At 46.5% G+C, this 19,118-nt stretch overlaps 1 protein-coding gene across 1 annotated transcript in view; it reads left to right on the top strand.

Moving 5' to 3' along the window:
- Positions 1-525: 525 nt before the first annotated feature.
- ACSBG1 (acyl-CoA synthetase bubblegum family member 1) overlaps positions 526-19,118 on the top strand; it is a 49,452-nt gene continuing 30,859 nt past the window's right edge. Inside the window, exon 1 of the mRNA XM_060096935.1 lies at positions 526-638. Coding sequence (XP_059952918.1) covers positions 559-638 — 80 coding nt within the window. The 5' untranslated portion in view covers positions 526-558. The remainder of the gene's footprint in view (positions 639-19,118) is intronic.

Raw genomic sequence — 19,118 nt, 5'->3', positions numbered from 1 at the left:
CCAGCCTCCAGTGCAGGGCCTGGGGGAGGTGGGCTGTGCGGGTGAAACCCCTTCCTGGGGCTGCGTCCAGCTGACGGTGAGGCAAGGTTGCAGGATGTGGGCAGTCGAGGTTAGCAGCCACTGCAGGATCTGAATCCAGATTGGTGCTGAGAACCCCTTGGGCTCTGACGTGGCCTTTTAAAGCCAGTGAGGGGGCCCAGAAGCCCTGAGCCCATTGGCCAGACTTCCTGGGAGAACCAGAGTGGATTTGCATGAAAAAGAACACTGGCTTCATTGAAATTCTCCTCGTCTTGAGTGAAACAAAATCACAAAGAAAAGGAAAGTTTTAATCCCGAGCAACTTCACCGCTGAGGGGTGTTTTGAGCTTCTAAAAATAGAGAGGAAATGGGTCTCTTTGGGCCACTCTAGTCACTGCCTCCCCAGCCAACCCCCACCCCCCCCACCCAGTCAAGGCCAACCTCTCGTGCAGTGGGAGACGGCTCTCTCTCCAGCAGATGCCCGCGGCGGGTACTGTGCACTTCTGGAGCCGGACGCAGCTGTCCCCCCCAGGACCCCAGCATGCCGGACAGCAGAGCGGCCCCGCAGGAGAGCCGGCTGGATGCAAGCCTGGGGACCACCCAAGAACACTTGGGAACCAGGTAAGTCGGAGGTCGGTCTCTGTCCACGGAGCCTCTGGCCGAGCTCTGGACTTGACTCTGCTGTGTGAACCTGAGCAAGCTGTGTCACTCTCTGAGCCTCAGTCTCTTCATCTGGGAAATGAAGGGAAGGGTCTGGATGATCTCTAAACGGAATAAGCCCTGGACTGGGACATGTGTCACTTGGAACTGTCTACTCCCCTGTGTGGCCAAGAGGGGCTCAACCGAGGAATGAGGGCATGAGTAGGGGGCTGCAGGTGGATGGAGGAAGAAGTTTTCAGTCAATAGGAATATTTCCCTGTCCCCTCAAGGGGGCCTTTGGCATGTGGGGGTCAATGACAGACAAGGACAGGGGAGAGCCAGAGGATCCGGCTCCAGCTTGCTGTGTGACCTTGGTGGGTCCCTGAGCCTCTCTGGGCTACAGCTTCCCTGTCTGTAGGTGAATGCAGTGGTTTAATTTTCCCCAAAGCCCTCCTGCTGTATGTGTTCTGCTAATCTATGATTCAGAGGAAGCGGGTTCAATTTGTCAGCCATTCACTAGTGCCCACTCTGGCCCAGGCCCTGTCCATCCAAGGAGTGGGAAGATCCTGAGAATTTGGGACCCAGTCCTGGCCCAAGGAGCCCCCAACCAGGAGGCAGGGAGAAGGCAGACACATGGAACCCCAGGGTCCAGATGCCTGTGGTCTGTGTCCAGGAGGAACACAGGCCAAGAGGAGGAGGGAAGCTTCTAACGGGAGACTCTTGAGACAGGCCTTGGATGGTCAGGAGGGCACTCACAGAGAGGAAGAGCCATGCGGGAGGAGGGACCAGCGTTGCCATGGTGAGAATATGCGAAGGAAGATGGGGAACTCAGGGAAGGGAGAGGCCTGGGTGGCTGGAGTGCGGAAGGGGAGAAGGACAAGGGAGAAATGCCAGGGGCTGAGCCCTATGGGGAGATGTTGCCAGGTTTTGAGCTACAGAGTGAATGGCCATTGTTCTCAATGAGGGGCTACGAGGAAGGAAAGATGGAGCAAATGGAATAAATGTGAAAGTGCCTCACAGGCAGAGGCCCCTCCCAGGGCTGGAGGCCTGAGCCCTGCCCCGGGTCTGCAGATAATGGAGAATGGACTCCTGTCCTGCCAGGAGCAGGGGCTCCTTACCTGCAAGACTGCCAAGAGCATGAGGTCCAGCCCCCTCCCTGGACACAGGCCACACGCAGAGGGTCAGTGGGGCCCTCAAGGTGGGATGGCTGGAATTCCCTCACCCTGGGGAATGGGCTCACAGAGGCCTGGACCTGCTTTGCAGACTCCATAAAAGAGAAGCCCCAGAGAGCCCCAGGCTGCGGCAGGGCCGGGAAGGGTAGGTAGGTGAGGAGCCCTGTGGGGGAAGAGAGGGCTGAAAACTCAGAAGGTCAGTCCCTCTGCTTTCTTGCTTAGCGACTTCGGGTAAGTTGTTGAGCTTCTCTGAGCCGGAGTATCACCGTGTATACAAATGAAGACAAAACGCCTGACTACTATTAACCCTGCAGAAAATTTGGACAGATTCTATCAGCTGCTGTGTATGAAATGCTTTCAAAGGCACAAGGGCCACCTATCAAAGGCATAGTGAACCTCCTAGCAATGCCTGGGAATTCTCTTAGCAGGCTGCGGGTGCTTATGCCTTGGGTTCCCATCCAGCTCTGCTCCGGACCTACTCTGATTCTGGGCAAGTCACCCTCTCTGAGCCTCAGTTTCTCCATCTGTCAAATGGGGATGATAATGCCTGCTCTGTCGGCCTTGCAGAGTAGTCGTGAGGAAAGAACTTTGAACCCTTGTTTAACATTGTTGTCAAGTCAGAGGCCGTTACAGCTGCGGTGATGCCCCTCCAGGCCGGCCCCAGCAGCAAAGGGCTCTATCTCAGGCTTGCCTATCTGTCCTGGCCTTGTGGCCGTGGGCTGGCTTCTGCTCCTGGGGGAGGGTGGGCCTACATTCCTCCAATAGCCTGAGAGGGGCCTTATCTTACCCCCTTCCCCTTCCCAGGGTTGCAGAGGGGAGGCCGGAGATCAGGGAGGTGGAGACTTGGGCAGAGGAGGGTTTGCACACCAGGCTGACCCACATGAATTCCCTTTTGTGCCACACCGCTTGCAGGGTTTGAGGGAGGGAGCCGGGCCAGGGCCAAGAGAGGCTGGGTCTGCTGGGTTGGAGCCAAGACAGGTCAGGCACTGATCTGGCAGCTTGTGTTCTGTGTCCTTTGAGGCTGCGGCTGTAGACCACACCATCCATCAGGCGTACCCATCGGAGTAGCCCTGTTAAACTCTCAGTGCAGGAGGGACACCAGCCTCCCTGAGCCTGAAGAAGCCCAGGTTGGAGGAAGGGCTTCAGAAGAACCAGAGAAGGGGACAGTTCATCCTGGGTTTGAAGGGTGATGGATGCCCTGGTGGCAGGCAGGGGCATCCTGTGGACTGAAGCTGTGGTTGTGGAGTTACAGGTGGCCGTCAGACCAGTCAGGTTAACTCCTAAGCTAACTCCTAGGTCTGGATAGGCTGGTGTGGCCAGACTAGGGGCAGCCAGGCATGAGGGCTGCCAGAGCCAGAGGAAGAGGCAGAGAGGAGCCCTGGCAGGCGTGGAAGCAGTAGAAGCAGAAGGAGAGCCTAGTTTGGGGAGGTGACTCTGGCAGCAGTGAATACAGGCTGGAGTTGGGAGGCAGACGCCAGGAGAAGGGAGCCTGCAGGGTCGAGTCTGGCCCAGGGAAGGATGGTGAACTCTGAACTGGCCATATTCCCCCTGGGCTCCCAGCTGCCTCTCCCAGCCCTGCCTGCTCAAAGACTGGGTGCCGAGGGGTTCCCTCAGAACCAGGAGTGTGGGGCAGGCACAGGAGGCTGCTGCAAGCCCAGTGAAGAAGGCTGTTCTCACTGATAAAGCTTTCCAAGGATGATAGGGAGTGAGCTCCCCATCTCTGGGGTGTGCAAGCCTGGGAGGAACAAACCTAATGCAAATGCTATGGAAATGATACAGGCATCCTTCTAGTTTTCCCAACTTCCTCCCCGTCACTTCCCCATAATATGAGAAATGGTTATCATAGAGTTGCCTTTTCCCTCTTATTTTGGTATCTTTATTATCTATCTGTTTTCATAAGTATACATTCATCTATTCAAAATTATTTATTGTTGAATATGTCAGGTACTATGCTAAGAGAATATCATAGAAAACAAAACAAGCCCCTAACTTAAGGAATTAACATACTTGCAGCAAAGACAGACATGAACAAATAATTATATAATTACCTTTTTTTGTTGTTGTAAATTTATTTATTTTTGGCTGCTTTGATTCTTCATTGCTGCGTACGGGCTTTCTCTAGTTGCATCGAGCGGGGGCTACTCTTCGTTGTGGTGCGCGGGCTTCTCGTTGCGGTGGTTTCTCTTGTTGTGGAGCATGGGCTCTAAGCGTGCAGGCTTCAGTAGTTGTGGCTTGCAGGCTCAGTAGTTGTGGCTCATGGGCTTAGTTGCTCCGCGGCATGTGGGATCTTCCCAGACCAGGGCTTGTACCCGTGTCCCCTGCATTGGCAGGTGGATTCTTAACCACTGCACCACCAGGGAAGTCCCAATAATTATACAATTACTTATTAAACTACAAGTGCAAAAGGTGCCATGAAAGAATTAAGGGGAAAAAGGAGGGAATGTGGTCATTGCCACTGAATTGCACACTCAAAAATTATTAAAATGGAAAATGTTTAATTTCTTAAGGTCTGACTCGGAGGTTGGTGAAGTCTTCCTTGGGAAAAGTAACATTTAAGCTGAGACCTGAAAGAGGAGTAGGAGTTAGTAGGGAAAGATCTTTCTAAGAAAAGGACATAGCACGTGCAAAGGCCCTGAGGTGGGAAGGAGCTTGCAGCGTTTGAGAAACTAAAAGACCAGTCGGGGCTTCCCTAGTGGCGCAGTGGTTGAGAGTCCACCTGCCGATGCAGGGGACACGGGTTCGTGCCCTGGTCCGGGAGGATCCCACGTGCCGCAGAGCGGCTGGGCCCGTGAGCCATGGCTATTGAGCCTGCGTGTCCGGAGGCCACAACAGTGAGAGGCCCATGTACCACAAAAAAATAAATATATATATATATATAAATAAATAAAATAATATAAATAAATAAATATAAATAAATAAAAAATAAATAAATAAAATAAAAAATAAAAGACCAGTCGGCACAGGACAGAGGATGTGGGAGTATATTATAAGTACCACAGGAAGGCAAGGTCAAGAGTCCCAGGATAAAGGGCAGGGCACATCCCAGAAGTCAGAATCCCTGGGGCAAAGTAACCCTGGGCGTAGACCTCTTTTTTTTTTTTTTTTTTTAACGATTATTTATTTATTTTATTTATTTGGCTGTGATGGGTCTTAGGTGCAGCGTGCAGGATCTTCTCTGTGGCACGCAGGATCTTTTGTAGCGACTCCTCGTTGCGGTGTGCGGGCTTCTCTCTAGTTGTGGTGCTGAGTGAGCAAGCTCAGTAGTTGTGGTGCGCGTGCTCTCTAGCTGTGGCGGGCTGGCTCCGGAGTGCATGGGTGGGCTTCTCTCTAGTTGTGGCACACGGGCTCCAGAGCACGTGGGCTCAGTAGTTGTGGCACCTGGGCTTAGTTGCCCTGTGGCATGTGGGAACTTAGTTCCCCAACCAGGAATAGAACCCATGTCCCCTGCATTGGAAGGTGGATTCTTAACCACTGGACCACCAGAGAAGTCCCAGTGCTAGACATCTGAATACAAGTCTGGATGCTTTCAGGATGCAGATGAGCCCAGGCCAGCACTGAGTTCCTGCAGGGGCTGTAGAGTCACTGGCTGGGGTCAGTAGAGCCCAAGCTGGCCTGGAGTCAGAATGCTAGGCTGGAAGCTGACTCACTCTGTCCCTAGGCAAGTCCTTGAATGGTAGACTCTCAGGCCAGTGGGGGTTTTTTAGGTCACTGAGTCTAACCCACTCTGTCACAACATTCACATATTGTCAACCTACCGTGACTTGAATACCTCCAGGGATGAGGAACTCACTACTTATCTCTTTGTCCTGCAAAAGACATGGGCAGTGGTAGTGGGAGAAAGTCCTATATCACCCTGGGTTCTATGAGTGCCCCCTGGGTTCTGGCTCTAGCCCTCCTCCCCAGGCAGCCCTGGCTCCTTGCAAAGGAGCCTGTGAGGAACATTTAAAGTCAGGGCTGGGAAGGTGCTTTGGAAACTGCAAAGGTTGCACCATGTGAAGGACATCTAGGACCTAGCTTGGACTCTAGCCCCAAGCAGCTGTAAAATAAGAATTTACATCTGCAAAATATAATAGGTTGTGTGTAAGCAAGATTTTCATATAGTGAAGTGTACAGATATGAATATAATTTGATGACTTTTGACAAAAAGTATATACCCCTGTAATCAACAACTCAGTAGAAACATAGAACATTTTCATCAGCCCAGAATGTCCTCTCTGCTCCCTTCTAGTCAACTCTCACCCCCATTTGTCCTTAAGCAAACCAGTTTTGAACAGCCACTGTTTTCTGGCTGTTCTTGAACATTGTATAAATGGAATCACACAGTATGTACTTTTCTATGTCTGGCTCCTTTCACTCATCATGATGTTTGCATGATTCCTCCATGTTGTGAAGTGTTTCAGTAGTTCATTCTTTTGTACTGTTGAGTAGAATGCCGCCATGTGGCTAGACAACGATTTGTTTGTCCATTTTCCTGTTGAGGGCATTTGAGTTGTTTCCAGTTTGGGGATTTTATTAATAAAGCTGCTACCAACTTTCTTATATAAGGTTTTTTGTGGACATATATATTCATTTTCTTGGAGAAGACCCTAGAAATACAACTGTTGTATCAGAAGATAGGTATATGTTTAAAGAAGCCACTAGAAGTTTTCCAAAGTGGTCATGCCATCACCGAGAGCAGTTTCTGTTGCTCCAAATCTTTGTTAACACTAAATATTGTTAGTCTTTTTAATTTTAGCTATTCTGGTGGGTGAATAGTGGTATCTCATTGTGGTTTTAATTTCCCTGATAATGATGTTGAGCTTATTTTCATGTGCTTATTGGCCATTTCTATATCTTCTTTTGTGAAGTGTCTATCCAGATCTTTAGACCATTTTATAATTGTGTTCTTAATCCTTTTATTACTGATTTGCAGAGATTTCTCTGTATATTCTGGATATCAGTCCCTAACTAGATACTTGTATGGACAATATTATCTCCCAGTTTGTGGCTTGTCTTCATTTCCTTAGTGCTGTCTTTTGATGAGCAAACATCTTTTTATTTGATAAATCTAATTTATCTAAGTATTTCTTTTATGGTTAGTGCTTTTGCATCCTCTCTAAGAAATCTTGGCCTGTACTAAGGTCACAAAGATACTTTTTTCTATGTGTTCTACTAAAAGCTTTAGCCTTTACATTTAGGCCTATGATCCATCTCAAATTAATATTTTCTTTTTTCCCACATTTTTATCCAGCTATTCAAGTGCCATTTGTTGAAAATGATTTTTTTTCAGTATTAAATTGCTGTGGCTCCTTTGTTTAAAAAACAAAAAAAAAGAAAGTCAACTGTCCATATGTATGGGCCTATTTCTGGATTTCCTTCCACTGAACTATTTTTCTATATTTATGTCAATACACACTGTCTTCATTACTATAGCTTTATATTAAGTCTTGAATCAGATAATGTTGGTCCTCCAACTTTGTTCTTTTTTTTTTTTTTTTTTCCAAGATTGTTTTGGCTATCCTGGGAGCAGTAGGCAGCCTCTAATATGCTCCTTAATGATTCTTACCTTCTGGATTCTTGTGTAATCCCCTACCCTTGAATGTGGGCCAACATAGTAACTCATTTCTAAGAAGTAGAATATGGCAAAAGTGATGGAATTTCACTTCAGAGATTTGGTTACAAAAAGACCATGATTTCATTTTTACTGCTCTCCCTCATTTTCTTACTTGCTTGCTCTGAGGGAGAGGCCCAGGTGGCAAGGGCCTGAGGGAACCCTCTGGTCAACAACCAGTAAGGATTTGAGACCCTCAGCCCAACAACCTGCAAGGAACTTAATTCTGCCAACAGCCCCATGAATGAGCTTGGAAGCAGATCCTCTCCCAGTTGAACCTTCAGATGAGAACACAGCCCTGGCTGACAGTTTGATGAAAACATCACAAGAGATTTTGAGCCAGAGGCACTCAGTTAAGCCACACCTAGATGTCTAACCCACAGAAACTGTAAGATAATAAATGCTTGTTTTTTAAGTCACTACGTTTTGGGATACTTGTTATGGAATAATAGGTTACTAACACAATAGCTCCTTTGTATTTCCATGCAAAATTTAGAATTATCTTGTCAGTCGCAACAAAAAAGAGTGCTGGAATTTTGACTGAGAATGAATTGAATCTATATTTCAAGATGGGGAGAATATCCTGATCAATGAACATGGTATGTATTTCCATTTACTTAGGTCTTTGATTTCTCTCAACTATGATTTGTAGTTTTCAGTTGTAGAGGTCTTACACATTTTTTCCTATATTTGTTCCTAAGAATTGTATGGGTTTTTTTTTTTTTTTTTTTTTTTTTTTTTTTTTTTTTTTTTTTTTTTTTTTTTTTTTTTTTTTTTTTTTGCTGTACGCGAGCCTCTCACTGCTGTGGCCTCTCCCGTTGCGGAGCACAGGCTCCGGACACACAGGCTCCGCGGCCATGGCTCGCGGGCCCAGCCGCTCCGCAGCATGTGGGATCTTCCGGGATCGGGGCACGAACCCGTGTCCCCTGCATCGGCAGGCGGACTCTCAACCACTGCGCCACCAGGGAAGCCCAAACAGAGATTTTTTTTTTTTTTTTTTTTTTTTTTTTTTTTTTTTTTTTTTTTTGTGTGGTACGCGGGCCTCTCACTGTTGTGGTCTCTCCTGTTGCGGAGCACAGGCTCCGGACGCGCAGGCCCATTGGCCATGGCTCACGGGCCTAGCCGCTCCACGGCATGTGGGATCTTCCCGGACCAGGGCACGAACCCATGTCCCCTGCATTGGCAGGCGGACTCTCAACCACTGCGCCACCAGGGAAGCCCTGTATGGGTTTTAATACTATGTAAATTGTATTCTAAAGTTAATTTTCTAATCATTTGTTATTTATATAAAAATACAATTGATCTTTAAAAATTGACCTTGTATCCTATGATATTACTAAATTAATTTATTAGTTCTAGTGCTTCTTTTTTTTTTTTTTTTTTTGTGGTACGCGGGCCTCTCACTGTTGTGGCCTCTCCCGTTGTGGAGCACAGGCTCCAGACGTCCAGGATCAGCGGCCATGGCTCACGGGCCCAGCCGCTCCACGGCATGTGGGATCTTCCCAGACCGGGGCACAAACCCATGTCCCCTGCATCGGCAGGTGGACTCTCAACCACTGCACCAGCAGGGAAGCCCTAATGTTTCTTTTTATAGATCCCCTAGGATTTTTTTATACAATTTTATACAATTTTGTTATCTATTTTAAAAGATAGTTTTACTTCCAATCATTTTGCCTTTTATTTTATTTATTTATTTATTTATTTATTTGCCTTATGGCACAGGCTAGGACCTTGAATATAATGTTGAATAGAAGTAGTAAGAGTGGGCATCCTTGTCTTGTTTCTAATATATTTAGCATTTCCACTGATCTTCATTCCTTCTTATAGATCCATGTTTTCCTCTGGTGTAATTCCTATCAGCCCGAATAAATCCCTATAGCATTTCTTGTAGTGAAAGTGTCCTAGTTAATCTTTTGCTGCTTAACAAATCACTCAAAACTGTGGTGACTCGGGCTTCCCTGGTGGCGCAGTGGTTGAAAATCCACCTGCCAATGCAGGGGACATGGGTTCGTGCCCCGGTCCAGGAAGATCCCACATGCTGCGGAGTGGCTGGGCCCGTGAGCTATGGCCGCTGGGCCTGCACGTCCGGAGCCTGTGCTCCGCAACGGGAGAGGCCACAACAGTGAGAGGCCCGCGTACCGCAAAACAAACAAACAAACAAAAAAAAACAACTGTGGTGCCTCAAACCAACAACAATCATTTATTATCTCTCATGGTTTCTATGGGTCAGTAATTCAGGAGCAACTTAGTTAAGTGGTTCTGGCTCAGGGTCTCTCATGAGGTTACAGCCAAGATGTCAGCCAGGGTAATACTCATCTGGAATTGGAAGACCCTCTTTCAAGCTCACTTATAAGGTCGTTGGTAGACCTCTGTTCCTCATTGGCTGTGTTAGTTTCCTGCTGCCACTTGAACAAATTACCACAAGCTTGGTGGTTTAAGACAGAATTTATTCTTTCACAGTTCTGGAGGCCAGAAGTCTGAAATCAGTTTCACAGGGCTAAAATCAAGGTGTCAGCAGGCCTGTGCTCCCTCCAGAGGCTCTAGGAGAGAATCCGTTCTTGGCCTCTTCCATCTCCTGGAGGCTACCCACATCCACCCTTGGCCTGTGGTCACACCACTCCAGTCTCTGCCTCTGTGGTCACATTGCCTTCTCCTCTGTGTGTGTGTCAAATCTCCCTCTGCCTCCCTCATGTAAGGATACAAGTCAGTGCATTTAATGCCCACCTGGATAATCCAGAATAATGTCTCTGTCTCAAGATCCTTAATTTAATCACATCTGCAAAATCCTTTTTTAGGGGGTGGGGAGGGAAGGCATGTAAGGTAATATTCAGTTTCCAGAGATTAGGAGATGAATATTTGAGGGGGGGTGGGGCATTTTTCAACTTACTACATTGGTGTTGCCCACAGACTTTAGTTTTGCCAGTGGACCTCTCTATAGGCTGCTTAAGTGTCTTCTTGACATGACAGCTGGTGGCTGGGCCCAGGGCCATCTCAAAGTTTTCTTTACTCATATGTCTGATGCCTGAGGTGGTAAGACTCAATAAGCTGGGATTGGGAACAGCTGGGGAGCCTCAGTCTCTCTCTCTCTCTCTCTCTCTCTCTCTCTCTCTCTCTCTCTCTCTCTCTCTCTCTCTCTCTCTCTCTATTTCTATGTAGCTTCTTCACATGGTCTCCTTCATGGTGGCTTCAAGGTAGCCAGATTTCTGACATGGTGGGTCAGGGATCCAAAAAGCGTGTATCCTGAGAGAGTCAGGTGAAAACCGTATCACCTTTTATAATCTAGCCTTGGAAATTACATAGTGTCACTTCTACTACATTGTATTTGTTAGAAGCTGGTCATTAAGGCCATCCCATATTCAAGGAGAAGAGCATAAAACTCAGCCTATTGATGGGAATAGTGTAAAGAATTTGCAGACATGATTTCAAACCATCACAGAAGTGCGCTCGTGAAAAATCCTCCCATCCTGCATTTAAATGAAGTGTCATTATTTCACTTTGTTTTTAATTGAAATATAGTTGATTTACAATGTTGTGTTAGTTTCAGGTGTCCAGCAAAATGATTCAGTCATATATATATATATATATATATATATATATATATATATATATTCTTTTAGATTCTTTTCCATTAGAGGTTATTGTAAGATATTGAGTATAGTTCCCTGTGCTATACAGTAGGTCCTTGTTGGTTATCCATTTTATATTTGCTTTCATTATGAAAGATGTTTTTTGAAAGATATCTGATGTTGCCTCACAGGTAACTGAGGTTCTGTTCATTTTTTTTAATATAACGGCTTTATTGAGATATAAATTACATGCTATAAAATTTACCCATTTGAAGTATAAAATCCAGTGGTTTTTAGTATATTCCCAGAGTTGTGCAAACATCACCACAGTCCATTTTATTTTATTATTATTTTTTTGTGGCTGTGCTGTGGGGCATGTGGGATCTTAGTTCCCTGACCAGGAATGAACCCGTGTCCCTTGCAGTGGAAGCACGGAGTCTTAATCACTGGACTGCCAGGGAATTCCCCACAGTCCATTTAAAAATATTTTCATTACCCCAAAAGAAACCCTAGATCCATTAGCAGTCACTCTCCATTTCCCCTCAAGCCTCCAGCCCTAGGCAACCACAAATCTGCTTTTTGTCTCTATAGATCTGCTTATTCTAGACCTCTCACTTAAATGAACTTATATATCATCTATTGTGAATGGCTTCTTTCACTTAGCATGATATTTTCATGATTCATCCGTGTTGTATCATGTATCAGTACTTCATTCCTTTTATGGCCAAATAATGTTCTAGTGTATGGACATGCCACATTTTGTTTACCCAGTCATCAGTTGATGGACATTTGAGTTTTCATTTTCTGGCTATTATGAATAATGCTCCAATGAACATTTATGTACAAGTTTTTGTATGGACATACGTTTTAATTTCTTTTGGGTATAAAGCTAGAAGTGGAATTGTTTGGTCATATAATAACTCTATGTATAACTTTTTGAGGAACTAGCAGACTGTTTTCCAAACTAGCTGCATTACCACCAGCAGTGTACAAGAGTTCCAGTTTCTCCACATCCTCACCAACGCTGTTAGTATCTGTATTTTATAAACAGCCATTCCAGTGGGTATGAAGTGTTATCTCATTCTGGTTTTGATTTGCATTTCCTGATAGCTAATGATATTGAACATCCTTTAATGTGCTTGTTGTCCATTTGTATATCTTCTTTGGGGAAATGTCTATTCAAATCCTTGCCCAGTTTTAATTGGGTTATTTTTCTTTTTTCTTTCCTTTCTTGTTGTTGTTGAATTGTTAGAGTTCTTTATATATTCTATACAATTCTCTTATCAGATAAATGATTTGCAAATATTTCCTTCCATTCTGTGGGTTATCTTTTCACCTTCTTGATGGTGTCCTTTGAAGCACAAAGAGGTTTAATCTTGATGTAGTCCAATTTACCTGTTTATGTTTTGTTGCTTGTACTTTTGATGTCATAGCTAAGAAGGCTATGACATAGCTAAGAAGCCTTTACCTAACTGAAGTCCACCTCCGTGCTTTCACTGCCTAGGGTGTGGTTCCACCCCTGGTCAGGCAACTAAGATCCCACAAGCCATGTGGCATGGCCAAAAAAAAAACCCCAAAACAAAAAAATAACAACTTAAGTCCACATAGTTTTTCTTCTAATATTTTTACAGTTTAAGCTCTTACATTTTGGTCTTTGATACATTTTGAGTTAATTTTTTGTGTATGGTATGAGGAAAAGGTCCAACTTTATTCTTTTGCATGTGGATATTGAGTTGTCCCAGCACCATTTGTTGATTTGTACCATTTGTTGAAAAGTATACATTCCGCATTGAATTGTCATGGCACCCTTGTTGAAAATCAGTTGACTATAAATGTGAAGGTGGATTTCTGAATTCTATATTCTATTCCATTCATCTATATGTCTATCCTATGCCAGTATCACTTTGTCCTGATTACTGTAGTGTAGGTTTATAGTATGTTTTGAAATCAAGAAGTGTGGTCCTCCAACTTCGGTCTTTTTCAAGATTGTTTCGTCTATCCTGGGTCTTTGGAAGTTTCATAGTAATTTTAGACCAGTTTGTTAGTTTCTGCCAAAATGCCAGCTAGGATTTTTTTTTTTTTTTTTTTTTTTTTTTTTGCGGTATGCGGGCCTCTCACTGTTGTGGCCTCCCCCGTTGCGGAGCACAGGCTCCGGACGCGCAGGCTCAGCGGCCATGGCTCACGGGCCCAGCCGCTCCGCGGCATATGGGATCCTCCCAGACCGGGGCACGAACCCGTATCCCCTGCATCGGCAGGCGGACTCTCAACCACTTGCGCCACCAGGGAGGCCCCCAGCTAGGATTTTGACAGAGATTATGTTGACCGATAGATCAATTTGGCTATCTTTTTTTAAAAAAGTTTTTTTTTAATTTATTTATTTTATTTATTTATCCCTGGCTGCATTGGGTCTTCACTGCTGCCCGTGGGCCTTCTCCAGTTGCGGTGAGCGGGGGCTACTCTTCATTGCAGTGCGTGAGCCTCTCATTGCGGTGTCTTCTCTTGTTGCAGAGCACTGTCTCTAGGCACGTGGGCTTCAGTAGTTGTGGCGCGTGGGCTCAGTAGTTGTGGTTTGTGGGCTCTTAGAGCACAGGCTCAGTAGTTGTGGTGCACGGGCTTAGCTGCTTCGCGGCATGTGGGATCCTCCCGGACCAGAGCTCAAACCTGCGTCCCCTGCATTGGCAGGCAGATTCCCAATGACTGCACCACCAGGGAATACCCAATTTGGCTATCTTAACAATATTATTATTGCCATCTTAACAATATCAAGCCTCTTGATCTTGAGATGCCTTTGCATTTGCTTAGCTCTTTGTTAATTTCTTTCAACAATGTTTCATTCTGTTCAATGAAAAAATCTTTTTTCTCTCTAGTATTTGGATTAAATAATTTCTATTATTCTGTCTTCATGTGTATGAGCTTTTTTTGGGGGGGGGGTTGGTTTCCAATCTGCTGTTAAGCTCATCTGGTGAATTTTTCATTTCAGAGATTGTACTTTTCTTATACTTTCTATTTTTATGTTGTGATTCTCCATCTGTTCATCAGTTATCATTTTTTCTTTAAATTATCAAACATGTGTTAGTAGCTGTTTTAAAGTCTTTGTATATGTATTCTAACATCTGTGTCATACCTGAGTATGTTTCTATTGGCTGTTTTTTTCCCCTTGATTTTGGCTCACATTTCCTGCTTTTTCAGATGTCTGATCATTTTTTGTTATATGTTGGATACTGTGATATGTCAGGAGTATATGCTGATTTGAAGAATTTAAAAATACATGTGCATTAAACTAGTGTCTCAGCCACAATGCTCTGCCTTTCTGAGCCAGTTGCTCCTAAGAAAAACCCATGTTGCTGGAGAGTGTGGAGAGGGATAAGGAGCTTCAGAGAGCCTCACCCAATTTTAGGCAGAGCATATGGTGGTTCAGAACATAAAATCTGGAATCAGATTGCCTGGATTTGAATCCCAACTATTCCAGTTACAAGCTGTATAACCTTCAGCAAGTTACTTCGTCTCTTTGTCCTTCCATTTCCAATTAGATGGGGGATTCTAATTTAGTACCTACTTTATAAGATCATTGAGATAAGTAAATGAGTTAACACATGTAACGCAATTGGAACAGCACCTGGCACATACTAATTGCTCAGTAAATGTTAGTTCTCACTTTAAAAAAAGTGATACCATGTTTCCCTAAAAGACCAGGCTCCCACAGCACTGTGCCTCCACCTCATGACCCCCTAGCCTGCCATGCTCACAGATACCTCTCCTGTATACAGGCCATGTACGTGCCTCTCTCCTTCACCCTCCTCTTTAGACTGTGGGCTCCTCTAGGGCAGGGACCAAGTCTGGGAGCCAACATTCATATGCTGCAGGGACACGACACCCCTGTTGGTAGAAGCCTAACTCCCAGCTTTGCCCCCAACCTGACACCATGAAGTTCCTCTGGCCGAGGAATGGGCAGTATTCTTCCCTCCTCTCATCTCCTTAGTAGAAACATGGAAAACCACCTATCATCAGAGCTGGGACTTAGAGACTATTCCTTCCACTCCTTCATTTTATAGATGGAGTAACTGAAGTCCTAACAGGAGAAGTGTGCCCAAAGTTAAACTCGTGGTACTTCAAATAAAAATGGCAAGTGATGGGAGATGGCAATGTTCTAGGAGTCTTTGCTTTGTGTTGGAATTATGTCAACTCCAAGCTTCATACTGCTCTCCCAATGATGATTCAAAACACCAGCTGACAGTGATCTGTGTCTGTCATCAATACAACATAAGAAAATCATTTGATGGTTTAAACCTTGGCTATATACAAAATTTTTCAAAATTTTGGAGGAAGGGTGTAAAGAAGGGTCTAATGATGAATGATTGGAAGCAGAAGTTTAGAGGACCATGGGATGCCCACCTTTCTACACCTCCCGCCCTTTTGCCCCCGCCCCACCCACTCGAATCACCCAGTAGACCTGAGACTATTGAGGTATAGCCTGTTGGTTAAGAGCATAAACACTGAAGCCCACTTGCGCAAATTTCCATCCTACTCTGCTAACTGAAAGATCTTGAGCAAATTACATAATCTCCTTGTACTTCAGTTTCCTCATCTGTAAAGTGGGGATAGTGATAGAAATTACCTTATGGGGCTGTTGTGAGGATTTAATGTGTGAATATATGTGTAAGGTGCACAGAACATTGCCTGGCGCACAGTTAGTGCTGCGTACCTGTTAGCTATTAACCATTACTATCGTTACTTTGCCTTGTTTTCCCCCAGCTCCTCAGGCCTGGGAGCCTAGTAACACCCAACCTCGTAGCCTTGTCTCTACCTGGTGCAGCAGAATACCAGCTCAGGCCCCCAAATCACCAGTCATAGACAGAAAACTGGAAGACCCTCTTTCTGTGACTTATCTGAGGAAACTGAGTCCCAGAGAGGACCAGGGACTTGCCCAAGTTTACCCAACTAAGGCAGAACCTGGGCTAGAATCCAGATGTCCCAGTGCCCAGGGACCTGTCTTGGGCATGAACAGACTCCTTCCAGGCTTTGCAGGGGAGCTCAGTGTGACCGTGCAGACTGTGTGATTAGCTAGACAGGGTTAAACACTGAGCCACTGCCAACTGGGTTAGAAGTCAGCTGGCTGGCGGGACAGCCCCACCACCATGGATGGTGGGAGCCAAGGTGAAGCTGGGACTAGCCTTTGGCCTCTCAGCAAACACTCTACTGTTGGGCCCTTAGACTGGGGGCTCAGTCACAGTCAAGGGCCCCTGAGTGCCTGCCCCAAATATATTCCTTCTGGTGGATCTGGGGGGATATGTCTTAGACCACCCTTGCCCCGTTCTCACCCTTTCCAAGAGACCATGGATCCCCAAAAGATCTCTGCATTGGCCAAAGTCCCCCTGTGAGCTGGGGGACCAAGGCCAGGGACGGTCCACAGCCTGAGTCTATGACCAGGTCCCTGTATCCTTTTCTGTCTACACCAGCGTCCCCTGCTGCACCATTGCCTGGGACGCTTACCCTCTGCCTCTCATAAAATAAACTGTCACCCCTATCCAACTTTCTCCCTTTAATTTCGCTGTACCCCCACCCCAGCCTGGGTCTGGTGACCCCACAGTGACCTTGAATAAATCTTTGTTTATTGACTGTCAGTCCCATCATCTCCAAGCCTTCGAGGCAGGGACCAGGCTCACTGGGCTCACCTCTGCCCCCAGGCCCCCTGCAATGTCTGCAGAGGAGGCACTCAGTCAATAATCATAGTAGGAAGGAGAGTCGTGGAGCCGTCCGTCATGGGGCGGGGAGAGATCATTTCCAGCTCTGAGAATATGGGCTTAAGGTTTTTATCTCATGGTAGACAATTATGTTTTAAAAAGTAACACCCAGACTCTCAATGTTAAGTGCTCTGGGATGGGCTCAGCCAGGGCAGCTCCAGGAAGAAACATGAGAGCTGGGCGTCCCTCCCAGAGGGCTTCCGGGAGGAGGAAGGGTCTGAAGAACAGTTGGAAGCTTCTGCCAGGGGAAGGCAACCTTGTGGCTTTTCTGTTTGTTTGTTTCTTTTTTAACATCTTTATTGGAGTATAATTGCTTTACAATGGTGTGTTAGTTTCTGCTTTGTAACAAAGTGAATCAGTTATACATATACATATGTTCCCATATCTCTTCCCTCTTGCATCTCCCTCCCTCCCACCCTCCCTATCCCACTCCTCTAGGTGGTCACAAAGCACCGAGTTGATCTCCCTGTGCTAGGGGATAGAAAGGGAAGATGACACATTTCCCAAGCCCTCCTGCCTAGAATAAGCCCATTTGCCCAGCCTCCTCATCAGTTTGGGAACTCTACATCCAGAGTGGCTGTCGAGCTGCCCAGGAGGGGTTGAGGGATCTGGGCACGTGTTCCTGCTAGCCCCCGAAGTGAAGACACTTCTCCCGCCATGCCCACCCACATCAACCCCCAGTGCCAACTCCAATCATCAACAACAATGCTCTGTCCTCACTAGGAAAGCGGGAGGAGGAGGAGAGGGGCAGCCCGTATTCTCTTCAGGACAGAGGAAGAGTCCGCATTCCCTTCTGGGATTCACTGGGTTGGTTGTTAATATAACATGGGCTTCCCAAGCCCCCTGGGTGCCCTGAAACTGCAAGAGAGCATCTGGAAACGTTGGTGGCAGGGCAAGGGGAGGGCTTCTAGCAGTTTCTCAAAGGGCTCATAACTCATGGGAGGCTCAGGACCAACACCCCAAACCCAAATTGTCAGGGTGCCCTGAGGTGGCAGTGGGCAAGGATCACTGGGGGAAAAGGCCATTAAGAAACTGGAATTTGGGACTTCCCTGGTGGTCCAGTAGTTAAGACTCCGCATTTCCAATGCAAGGGGCACAAGTTCGATCACTGGTTGAGGAACTAAGACCTCATGTGCCACGCAGTGCAGCCAAAAAACAAACAAACAAACTGGAATTTGAAAGGGCAGAATTCTCTTGAAGTTGGTGTGCTGGTAGTGACATGCCAGCTTAGTGTAGCAATCTGGAAGTCATCTGCCATCTGACTGGGTGGAGGACCTTGGAATAACTCCTGCCCCATCCTGCCACTATGCCCTGACCCTTAGCCTTCAAATTAGGACTTAGTTTCCCCCTAACACCCAGTGGGACTGCCTCCATATTTTTACTTCAACCAATCCCCACTCACCCCAAGGCAGTTGGCAGGTGAAAACTAAGGTGGGGAGGTAACTCTGGGGTGTTGGGAGTGGGAGGTGAAACGGAACAGTTGTTGGGAGGGGGGTTTCTAGAGAGCATGGCCCAGGTTTTAGAAGATGCAGGTTTACTGCCACAAACCTGAGAGTCTCTGGAATGAGGTGGAAGGGGAGGGGGCGTTTGAGGACAGAGGGCAACGTGGAGAGATATTGTTACCATGGAAGAGGGGCTTGCCAGAGGCAATGTGAGATGGAGCTGTTGGCTGAACTTCTTTTTTTGTTGTTGTTGTGGTACGTGGGCCTCTCACTGCTGTGGCCTCTCCCATTGCGGAGCACAGGCTACGGACGCACAAGCTCAGTGGCCATGGCTCACGGGCCCAGCCGCTCCGCGGCATGTGGGATCTTCCCAGACCGGGGCATGAACCCGTGTCCCCTGCATCGGCAGGCGGACTCTCAACCACTGCGCCACCAGGGAAGCCCTGGCTAAATTTTATGATGCAAATAATGGTTAGATCTAGCTTATGTGGTGTCCTGGTTTCAGGGCCAGTTATGGAGACCTGGATTTCAAATGCCATCTCTGCTTCTTGCTGGGTGTGTGACACTGAACAAGTCTAAAACTCTCTGGGCCTCTGTCACCCCACCTGCAAAATGAGACTATTACTACATTCCACATTAGGTTGTTGGGAGAATGCAAAGAGCTAACGCACATAAAGCACTTGGCACAATACGTGCATTTACTGAAGAAAAGTTAAAAAAAAAAAAAAAAAAAAAAAAAAAGGTCAAACCTCCTGCCCAGCCCCTGGGGCCCAGGGCTGGCTCCAGGTGGAGGGCCCAGTGGCAGGAACAGTGTCCTCGTGTGGCTCTACCAAGGATGACAGCCAACACACCCACCTGCACTGGCGTCTAGACCCCTCCCCTGCCTCCCACCCTCTTTATGTAAGCCTCACAGGTGAGCAGCTAGGACCTGCACCAGATGGGTCAGAGGTA

The sequence above is a fragment of the Mesoplodon densirostris genome, chromosome 4, assembly GCF_025265405.1.
Source record: "Mesoplodon densirostris isolate mMesDen1 chromosome 4, mMesDen1 primary haplotype, whole genome shotgun sequence".
NCBI classification, from domain to species: domain Eukaryota; kingdom Metazoa; phylum Chordata; class Mammalia; order Artiodactyla; family Ziphiidae; genus Mesoplodon; species Mesoplodon densirostris.
The sequence above is the reverse complement of the archived record's forward strand: the minus strand, read 5'-3'. Positions and strand labels throughout refer to the sequence as shown.